The sequence below is a fragment of the Solea senegalensis genome, unplaced genomic scaffold (genome assembly GCF_019176455.1).
Source record: "Solea senegalensis isolate Sse05_10M unplaced genomic scaffold, IFAPA_SoseM_1 scf7180000014061, whole genome shotgun sequence".
NCBI classification, from domain to species: Eukaryota; Metazoa; Chordata; class Actinopteri; order Pleuronectiformes; family Soleidae; genus Solea; species Solea senegalensis.
Genome location: NW_025320956.1, coordinates 1 through 11,481, shown reverse-complemented (window position 1 = coordinate 11,481; position 11,481 = coordinate 1). Strand labels below are relative to the sequence as shown.

Sequence of the window (11,481 nt, the reverse complement as noted above, 5' to 3'; positions counted from 1 at the left end):
AACATATGCTGAAATCCTGCAAAAAAACACACTCTAGTACACACACTTACAGGCACTCGGGCGCACACACAAACAAAACAGAAGCAAGACATGTGTCATTTGGAAGCGAGGACATGTGAAAGCTGGAAAGGAGCAAGTGTTTCATCCCTTGTTGTTATATTTTCCCTCAGTGAGCTCAGTGTCCCTGTCAAATAGCAGGGATGCCATGTCCTAGACCCTGTTTGACTGTAATCCTGCAGTGTCAGCTCTGAACCTGACAAACTGCTCGACAGGCAAGTTAGTATTCATTCTAGTAGCTCGCTCTTGATAATAAGATAATTGGCATTCTGCTCTCTTTCTCTTGGTAGCTGAGCCTATAGATCTGCTGCTACAGGTCAAAGACCTGATCAAAGTCCAACACCCTCAATTTGCAATGCTAATAGCACCCAACAAATAATTGTGCTAAGAACTGTGTTAAATGGACCTCTCTGGAAGCCCTCCTAATATGCCTTTTGTCTGCATTAGAGGCATAATAGCAGAGGGCTTTTAATTCTGTGGAGAATGTGCTGCCCCCTGTTATTAACTTAGCAGACCTCAATGCTTTAATTTAGAGCCATTGTCTGACCTTCTCTTGCTGAGTAAGTGGGCTGGGCTGTATCACAAGTCTCCAGTGTGGCACTACAGAAGGGGGATTATTCCTGGCAGGCATTTACAGTCAGGTTGTTGTACTAGCCAGTGTCTTATGAAATTCTGGGGGAAAAGAAAGAAAGAAGAAAAAACACTTAGCATACAGAGACAGAGGGATGTATAATCACGGAGCGCACAATACCATATTAACAAGAAGAGGAGCATTAAGCGAACGTGAAAATTCAGTGCTCGCTCAATGAAGAAGAGAGTATATCAAATAACAACAGCAGGTAGAGATTCCAAATGGATAATTAACAGCTTCAACCTCCATTATGATCGGAAACAGTCTAACCCATTCCTGGGAAAGAGGGCAGAAAATTGAATCAGTGTTGCACAGTTTAAAATTGCTGTGAGTCTCTACCTTAATTAGATGTCTTTGCTGAAATCACACCAAAGGCAACCACGCTGGCATGCGGCGTCCAACATATGGCCACTATCTACACACACATCTCTGCTTTTTCGCCGTGTCTCCTCGACTAAGAGGCACATTCTGCTTGAACGTTTTCTCTGTGCAGCCATCTTGTTTTCCTCTTCGGCCAGATTAAAACAACTTATCCTATTTCTGAGGTCTTTTCACAGTCCTGATTTCAGTGGGTCTGTAATATACTCCTCTGATTCCAGTGTGAGGTAGCACCACCATCCAAAGCACTGGATTAAGGACTCGTCCAGCACAAGGCATCAAGCTCAGAAACGGAGCGATAGATCAGAGGGAAATGTGGCGGATGTTATCGTTCCTTTCCAGATGGTCATTTGGATGGCTACAAATGGTCCACTGAGCAAATCCCACAGAGACTGAAATATTAAGCATGCATTTACAAATCTCTACTGGCACACAAACAAAAATGAAATTAGGGAAATTCGCCATGTGAGAACAATGAGCAGTTGACTAATGGCTCATTCACCGACTTCATCACAGCCCAGGTAGCCGATAGGTCGGAGTGGCTGGAGTGTTTGCATGCTAATGCGGACGCTTGAAGCTGCACACACACAGCCAAGGGATCAACCTTGTGGTGACATTAAATTGCACTCAGGACAAGTTGGTCCGTCCCGCCGTGACCGCGTGCAGGGACAATAAGGTTTTACTGGAGCCCTGTCTCATGCTCACGCTGTGTGTCTGTCAGTGTGTGAGCAAGTCTTTGTCTTTCTGCTGATGCGGGAACACATTTTGGTTTCAAAATATTATCGTGAGGACATTTTGGTCGGTCCTTGAGGTCTGCATGAAGTTTGCATGTTTTCCCCGTGTGTGTGTGTGTGTGAGAACCGGGTTCTCCAGTTTCTTCCCACATTCCAAAACATGCAGATTTGGGGATTAGGCAAACGGGACATTCTAGTGTGAGAGCGGATGGTTGTTTGTCTCTATGTGGCCCTGTGATGGACTGGTGACCTGTCCAGGGTGTTCCTGCAGGAGCACTCATGTGGAGGATGAAGTGGTAGAAGATGAATGAATGAAAAAATTGATTTCTGAATTTCTGCCACATCCTAAATGTTACACAGTGGAATTTTCAGACAAGAATTAGGTCCAGGTGAGAGGTAAGATAAGAGTTGGTGTTTTTAGTTGAGATGTCCTCACAATTATAGAAAGACATGTGTGTGCATGCCTGTAGTTGCTTTTAGTTTTCAATGAAAGTTGAGATTAATTCTTGTTTCAAACTTGACAGATCTGTGTGTGATTGATGCACAACACATATTGCAACTGAGAACCTACACAGTTATGGATTGTTTTGCACATTTTCACTTACCCCTGTGATTGTGATGGTAAATGTGTTTCCTCTGACACCTCTCCTCTCTTTCCCTCTCTCTCGCTCTCTCTCTTTCATCAGGAGGTGATGCAGATGGAACAGCAGCTCGGGGGTCGGCTGATTGACGAGCCACACGTCCTGCTTTTCAAAGACACTTACCACAACCTGCGCTTGTCCATCCATGACATGCCCCAGGCGCACTGGAGGAGCAAGCTGCTAGCTGGGTACCAGGTGTGCTGGGTGGCCGTGGGGGACTGTGGGGGCAGGGAGTCACTCCAGATCAGAGCAGGAGCACAGAGATTTAATACAAGTGCCTGGCTGAATCTGTCAAATTTGTGTATCAGCTGTTATAGGGCTTTTTAATGTGTTTCTTTGTGTATGCTATCGCTAGTTATTTTAAATTGGCCATCACGAGAAATTGAGTATAGAGCAATAATACTGGGAAATCAATATTTTTTCTTTACTGTGCACAAGGGTCCATATGCTGTATCTGTGCACACAGTGTCAGTTGTGTGTCACCCAAAAAAAAAATCTCCTCTGCTTGATTTAAAGGCAAGGTAGGGTACTATTTGTTATATTTCCTGTACAGATATATAAATCATCTTTATTTCCCTGATAGCAATGAATAAATGAAAAGCCCCAACAACAAAAAGAAGAAAAAAAAATGTTCGAGGCTATAAAAAGTGAATCCAGGAAATAATTGGACAGCTTACCTGCCTGTATTCTCAAGTACTCACACACACTCCGCTCATGCACTCAACCTGTATTTCACAACAGAATAGAAAATCTTTGTGCACAAGAAAAACTGGACCCAGTCCTACCAGTGCAACATCTGCTCATAAATTTAATATAAAATATATTACAAAGACTCTGTGTCCAGTGTCGCCACTGGTTGTAAAAAGAAAATGAACCCTTCTCTCTTGATTTATATTGTCAGTAAACATTTTCCTGACGAGTTTATGCTCTTAATTGTTACTTTTAGCTCTGCTTCATCGCAGAATAATGTCCAATTAGTAAGTTATGGTCCCATCTGAAGACAAATAGATGATAGAGCAGGGTGTTCTAATGCATGACTTGTGACCTGCTTTCAATAACATCCACCCCACAATTCATCCCCAGATCCACCCTCTTATCCAAATATGGTCTCTTCTGCTTGAGATGATGCTGGCTAAACTGCATCATCTCCCTAAAAGATAGGTGACATCACAGTCACTTCCTGGCAACAATACTCTTTGTTTAAATTCAAAGCCTATAATATGAATGCATCACCAACTGTAGGCACACTGTTTGAGATGCTGGCATATGTTTGGAGGAAGGTCTGAAAGAGAGGGCTTGGGATTTCTTTTTTGGTTCAAAATCTAGTTTTTCTACTTTCACCTGCACCATCGGCTTTTCTATACGTGGACATTTTGCCATTGACGCCATTTTCGTAAATTTGCGAATACGTTGGTGATCTTTCCCTTTTCTGCGTTGCATATGCAAGATGGTGACCGTCGCAGATGATAAGGGTCCATTGTTCATTTTCTGTGTGTGGACCATCTGGATACTTAGCTGAGTGCACTGCATGTTGCCACACTTGTCAGCGTGAGCATACTTGCGCACTTAAAGTAGCAGGTGTGAGTGTAGAAGTACACAAAATGAGACGCCACAAAGGCTGAGATGTCTCTCTGGGAAGTTGTTTTATTTTTGGTCGGTTCAGAGCTTTAATTAGGTGTGTTTTGGTTTGGTTTCAGTTGATCACACAAAGGACTATTTTGCAGTCTGTTACTGCAGGACTCCTCAGTCCAATAACTTTTCAGGTTTCTGGCACTATGTGCATCTTAAAGTCATTAGTTGGAGTCCCGGGAACCTTTTAGAGTGTGTGTGCACCATTGTGTATCGAGTGAACATGTGTTGCCTGCACACAAGGTGTATATATATGAACATATTGCAGCTGGTGTGTGTGTGTGGGTGTGTGTGTGTGTGCACAAACGCAGAGCTGCAAGCTGATTGATTATCTGAGCTGCCTGCTCTCTCAAAGGGAGCACATGAAATATAAAGCAGTATGTAAATATCTGGAATTCTCCAACCCGAATCTTGGAATATGTCCACCTCTACTGCACGCACACACACGCACGCACGCACAGCTGTGTGGTCAACTGCACTGCAGCCAGTTGACGGACTCACAAAGGCTTTTCAAGAGGACTAGAAAATGTTCTGGCTGTAACTATGTAAGCGCTGAACACTCGGTCCCCAAAGAGCACATACGGGGCTGTGCCAAGCAAGCAGTGGCAGCAACAATGCACACAGAACAGAGGCTTATTACTCTGCCTGTTCATTTGGAAGTGTTATTTCCCTCTCAGCAGTGCGGTCAGAAAAGGCCTTTAGTCTCCCTGGGGCCGCGTGAAGACTTTGGTGAGTTTCACCCAGCCCTGAGTTGCACGTCTGCCTGGATAACAGTGCCCTCGTTTGGCTGGCGGGTTGAACTGCAGCCCCCACTTTCACTCTCAACCTGGGTTCTTGTCAGGTGTTAAACCAAGGGTGAAGTGACAAGTTAGTGTGCTCTGTTGTTTTTTTCACTTACCTCTCCGCTCCTCCCGGGATACGCAAACAAGACATGAATATAGAGCAACAGAGAGACAGATGCAGTCGCCATTTGTCAGACAGAAGCGAGTGCTGTACTAATGGTTTTACTCCGACCTATTATGCATACACGCAGTATAGTAGAGGTGGGATTTAGTTTTAGTTTTTTTTATATGTATTTTGTCCACCATCTGCGTTATATGTTGCCTTTCCTGCAAAGAAACTGAAAATGAATAAATAGAAAATTTCCACCATGTCAGAGATACACATGGTGTAGTCTCCTAAATAATTTCTTTTTTGCAGATGGTATGGCAGCTGTTTACTTTCCTTCCACAAACTTCGTCAATACCTGCTCATTATTTGTTTTGAACCGACTTAAGTATTTTCAGTCCGCTGCCTCTGATACATTTCACCAGCCTTACCTAACGATGACGGCTGATGTCAGTGTAATTAATGATCTCTTTGTATTCTGGGCAGACGGTGCTGTTAAGCTGCGTTTCAGACACGCAGTTCTGACTGTGTCGCTGGGTTGACATGCGTGTGTGCTGCGTGTTCCTTCTGCAGGAGATCCCGTTCTACCACATCTGGAACGGTTCCCAGCGGTACCTGCACTGCACGTTCACTCTGGAGCGGCTCAGTCTCAGCACCTGCGAGCTCACCTGCCAGCTGTGTGTGTGGCAGGTGGAGGGGGAGGGCCAGAGCTTTAGCCTTGACTTTAACATTGCCAAGGTAATGTTTAGCATCACTACTTGCCCGAGAAACTGCATTTGGTGATGCCGCATTTTCATATCCTCGTAAACAAACCTTTTTTTAATGCTGTGCGCGGAAAATATGTCAGTTTTCTGAAAGCTGTGCTTTTATGTCTGTGGGTGCGAACAGGACACCCGAGCTGTGGACTCAGAGTTTCTGCTGATGGACAGTAACGCCACAGCTCTGGCAGGGCCCAGCGCCTTTCAGATCCCGTACCTCATCAGGCAGAAGATCTGCAGCAGCCTGGATGCCCCCTGTCCCAACGGAGCTGACTGGAGAATGCTCGCACAAAGACTTAAACTTGAGAGGTAAATATCAATTGCCTTATCTGATCACAGACTGTTGGAGCACTCGGGAACAAGCGGCTTACTCGAATGCACCGGAGCCTCACTTATCCACTCCCCCCCTCTGAGAATACACTCATAAAGAGCATTATATTTGCAACAGCTGGTTAAAAATAACACCCAGTCACACTGGTTGTCAAGGGTCAGACTAATGGAGAGGTTAACACTTTTTTTTTTTATACATTCAACATTAAGCACATCACCAAGGAGTGTTCAGGTAAACAAGTTCCTGTTTTGGCACACTAATCCTTTGACACAGCTAAGGTTACAGGATTAATGTGAAGTGGATGGTTGCAGCCAGCATTTCCATAAGAAAACATGACATCACTCCCTCTTCCTATTTTTCCTCAGGAACAGGTAAGCAGCTTATAGCCAGCAGCTAAACGTGTACCTGCTGCTTTCTGCTTAGCAGCTGTAATTGGAAAGGCAGTGAGCGAGCTGCCCGTTAGTGTCAACTAAAGCTGAAACGGTCTTGGATCTGTGCCGACCTCGGAGCACTTTGTTTTTACATTAACTGTGCTTTATCATCAGGGCACCTGTAACAGACTGGAGTCAGGCAATGATCCCTTATCCAAAGAATTACATTTTGTGCATTGTAATGGAATCAAATGGGTGCACTTCATTTGTCCAATCAAGTTTATTTGCCCAAATTAATCACAAATTGAATTGATGCACTAAGGGTTTAATTAGCAGTGTTTTGCTCAGCGTAATCAATTCTCATTTAGGCCTGCGGAAGGAACAACCGCTCTGTTGTCTGATCTCTCCTTAACAACATGTTTTGTTTGGGTGTTTTTTTATGTATATATATATATATATATATATATATATATATATATATATATATATATATATATATATATATATATATATATATATATATCTGTCGTGCTGTATTACTGCGTTTGCTTCTGTGCGGCCGAGGTGTTCAGACCAAGTGGAACGAGACAATCAATAAAATTTCAAAAATGCCAAGAAAGCTTTTCATTTGATCTTTCTCTTCCAAGACTGAGCCATACAAGATAAGCTCATGTTTTACACGACGAGGTGAATAAACAGGGCTGACGGATTGAGATGCTAAGCTCGGTCTCTTTTTATCTGATTAATGACACGGAGCCTGATTCGCAGAGAAGGTTTTCGGACCAACGCTTCTCTTTGTCGTGCTCTGCCGACACAAAGGGAAGGATGTGCACACTATAAAATCCAACTGGCTCTAAATAGCAGAGTGGCATTGTGTTCCCCGCGCGTGTACTGGCAAAGCGGCCTCATGTTTATACCCATCACAGAACGCTTGACTAAGCAAACAGAAGATGCGAGCAAGTAATGGACTCTGTCTGACCTTTGTCAAGGTGAAAATGACTTGCTGGTGTTCTAGCTTTCCTGTCTCAGTCCCATCCCACTCGGCAAAAACACTCAAGCGACACAATCCCACTTTGTGTTAAGAGTTTACACTGTTGTCCATTTTTTAAATATAAATATATATGTGTGTGTATGCTCTGACCCCAGACATTTGAAGAACAGAAAAAAGCTATTAAATCAAACAAGTGTCTGTGGTTACCATGGAGATAAAGTCCCACTCAACATCAAATATACAGCTGGTTGGGGCCAGTGCTTTGTTGTCATTGATTGGGTTTGATCGCAAAAGGTTCTGCTCCTAAACTGGAAAAGGTCACTTCCGACCTCACTAAGAAAGTCCATATACGATTTACTGTATGGGATTAAGGGCCGGTTTCAGCATCAGATGAAGAGGAATGAGGCTCGTGGTGTTAAGCTTCAAATGAAAATTGCCAGAGATTCTGTATTTGATGCCTGTTTGAAGAGCGAGACTCTGTTCTCGTGCTTTAAATCACTTTTATACTTGGAGCTTTAACGCAGCATATCAGGATGTGGCATTATAACACAATAAAACTTGACATTGAGAGACTTACAAGAGACGGCAGCAAAATAAAATACTGGCTTAGAATGTTTTTCCTCAGACTCTGTTGGTGGAGAGAAAATGTGAGACTGTCTGTTTTGATTTTCTGTGTGCACATGGCATGATTTAATGAATATGTAGCCTCACTGTTATTTTTGTTTTCCCCTCTGCAGACACATGAGTTTCTTTGCATCCAAAGCAAGCCCAACCTCTCTGATCCTGGACCTGTGGGAGGCACAACATTTCCACAGCGGCAACATCAACCAGCTGGCCTCAGTCATGGCTGACATTGGCAAACAGGAAGCCATGATATTCTTGGTCTCTGATGGCGAGTGCTAACTCAGAAACTGGAGAGAGACTGGTATAGGGAAAAGAAAAGAACACAACTAACGACACACAAAAAAAAATACCACAGCAGGAATTGAACAGCAGAGTTGTCCCAGTGTCCCTCCTCTTCACTTTAGAAGATAGTAAATGCTTTGCGATGGATTGTAAGTCCCTATGTCCCTCTGAAAATCTTTAAATGACTGACCAAATGTGGGGAAAGGTAGAACTGAGGTGTGTCTGAGGTGTGTCGGGATATGTATTTTATGAACAGTCTCAATAAATGAAAACCCTTTATTTTCCATTAACGATTAAATTAGTCCACATCCTGGTTAAAGATCACTTTAAATTGACTTCAGGCCTTTTTCACAAATAAGCCAACAAGGAGCAATATGCAAACATGCGGCTATTTTTAATGTCCAATATTGCAAACTCAACAAATCATCTCTGAGCTAATGTATTAAATATGAGAGGAAAAGAAAAGGGACGTGTGACAAAAGGTGCCAGTCATTTCAGGGTCGAGAGAGCGAGCGACATATGCAACTGACAGGTTGGTTTATGACATTATCTCACACTGATTCACATTTTCAACGAGGTCATCAGGGTCCGTAGACGTCCCCTCCCGTCCACTCCCAAACCCACGGACTGTATTGAAGGACATCTATGTGTCGGACGATTCTTAAAAACTCACACGGGCAGCTTGTAGCACGTTCTGGACTTGCAGGTTTAAAACAGATTGTATGTCAGAGGCCCCCCCCACCACCACCACAAAAAAGCCTGTGTCATCTTGTTTGTGCACGTGTGTGTATGTGTTGTTGTTTTTTTTGAGTCCAGCCGGTATCACTACTGTGAACATCACATCTTGACATCTTGATTTAGTGAGACGCTTCACAGCCTTCCTGCTTCTAAATCAATATATGTGGGGTTTGGGTTTGAACTTTTTTTTAAAGGGAGGCGTGAGTAATACCTCCACTAAAGTCATATTTCTAAAGCCATTTCTATTCAAAGCCTGCGATTTTGATCCATCCATTTTATTTCAGGTCTTACGTGGTCGTTCGTTCTTTGGCTCACAAACGGGGGCAGAAAGGCTTTTCCAGCTGCTTCTATACATATGTGAAGACTGATTGTCCTAAAGAGCCCTTTCAAAAAACGACATTTTTTCCCCCTTGATTACATTAATTCTGTAGATGTCAGACAAAAAATGTGGCCAACAGGTTTATTATCCCCCATGAATAATGCAGAGCACTTTCCCACGGAAAAACCTGCCAGCAAATTCTTCAAGATCGTTACCAGATTACTCATGTGGAAAGGCCAATTATGCAGCTTTGTTTTTATAATTCATCAAGCAATGTTTGTGGCAATGCTGTGTTTGCTGTGTGGCAAATAGCATTTCTACATCAAAGAAACGCCGTCCCTCATAAAGAGTTAGGCCTTTTCATATCATTCTGCTCACAACATTTTTTTGTAATTTCTATCCAGCAGGGCACAATTGATTTACTAGAGTCTTAAACTGCAACTACACATTTTCTTATTTCATATCCTGATACTGTTGCATTAATGTGCACAGCTATTTTACTTGTTTTATTTTTTATTAATGGATCTGTCAGGTCGGGCAACATAAATACAGAATAGGTGAAGTGTGCTGGTGCAGTAATTATGTGTTGAGAAGGCATCAGCGATCCCAAATTAGCCATAGATTCTCCGTCTGCCTCAGGGTTGCATGTGAAGTTGTGTGTGGAAAAGTTGAAAAGAGTAAAAATCCTTAAAAGATCCTGTGGCTTCACCTATGAAAACTGACCGGAGCCTCTTTTATGATTGTCAGATATTTGGAATGTACATGTGTGTGTTTCCTTGTCGTGGGAGGTGGAGGTGGAGGTGAGGAGAAATATGTGTCTCATTTCCCTTTTCACGTTTTAGATGTCCCGTTGTTGTTGTTTTTTTTTTATAAAGCTATCTTATTCCCCGGCTACACCTCTCTTCTATCACACTAAACACACCTCCTCTTTGACCTACGACACTTTTTACAAATCTCTGTCTTATTTCATGTAACAGTTCCATGGAATAAAAGGTTCCTTTTTTTATTCAGGATAAGAAACCCCTTGAATCAAGCCCCTTTCAGATAAAATTGTGATACCACCTTAAATGGATCTTTTCATGTTGAAACTGATCACGTCACATGTAATATGTAAATACTTTTTCTATACCAGCCACGTGCTGTCACTTTACATAATGTATATCAGCAGAATTGGTAACCAAAGTTTTATGAGCTTCGTTTTAGGCTTCATTTCCTCCTCATGTCGTATCCGTTCAGATATCGCTTTACTTGCGGCGCTCGTGTAGAATGAGTCTCCTTACTTTATCTCATTCCCTCGCTTTTTCGTCTTGAGGCAGATGTGTCAAGTTTATTTTATCACTTTGTAAAGAAATGTAAAATATATTTTAATATAAAAAAAAAGAAAAGAAAAAAAGACACGCAGCATTTGTCAAGTCTAAACCGTGACGTGTTTGCCTATATACTGTTCTTTGGCGATCTAGCAGTGAAGACTTTTTTGCAGTGTTAAGGGTGTAGAGCCTGTTTTAGAGGAGTTTCTATACATATTTTGTCCGTCCTTACATTGCGTTGGTCAGTACTATCGTTTCTTGAATTCTTGAGCATTTAAAGGTGAGGTGGAAACAGACACTAGTACTTACAGAACCACTATACACCAGGACTGTGTGTGTGTGTGTGTGTGTGTAAGTACAGGCTAACTGGAGAAAGAGGAAATCTGTTCATGGACACTCGCTGACAAGCCAGTGTTGACACAGCATGTTTAGATGAGCCATGGCAGTTGTACAGACTGACTGTGTGTGAAATTGTATCACTCCTGTAGTTGTCTTGGATGTGTTGTCTAAGCACATTTCAGTCATGCAATTCACCAGCCCCCCCAGGACGTCCAGCATCCATCTTCACACTGAGGTTGTCCAACAGACCCACGGTTACTGTTTGTGTGTGTGTGTGTTGAATACAGTTCCCTTCATGATAAAGTCTGGGCCTGATGTTTTTGTGTAATACACTCAGCTTGTTTTTCTATTTAGTTCCTTGATTCAATGTCCCTTGCCTTTCTGCAAGTCAAAAATGCTGTATTTATTACACGCCACAGCGCTTATGCAATTGTATAATCCTTTTATCGTTTACTTTGGGTTC

General features: G+C 42.6%; 1 protein-coding gene across 1 annotated transcript; it reads left to right on the top strand.

Annotated features, from left to right (window-relative positions):
- The first annotated feature begins 2,183 nt into the window (after positions 1-2,183).
- Positions 2,184-11,475, top strand: LOC122760800 (netrin receptor UNC5A-like). The gene is made up of 4 exons (XM_044015968.1): positions 2,184-2,636; positions 5,532-5,696; positions 5,847-6,025; positions 8,147-11,475. Exons 1-4 carry the CDS (start codon positions 2,493-2,495, stop codon positions 8,310-8,312), a joined length of 654 nt encoding a protein of 217 aa, XP_043871903.1. The 5' UTR covers positions 2,184-2,492; the 3' UTR covers positions 8,313-11,475.
- Positions 11,476-11,481: the final 6 nt, after the last annotated feature.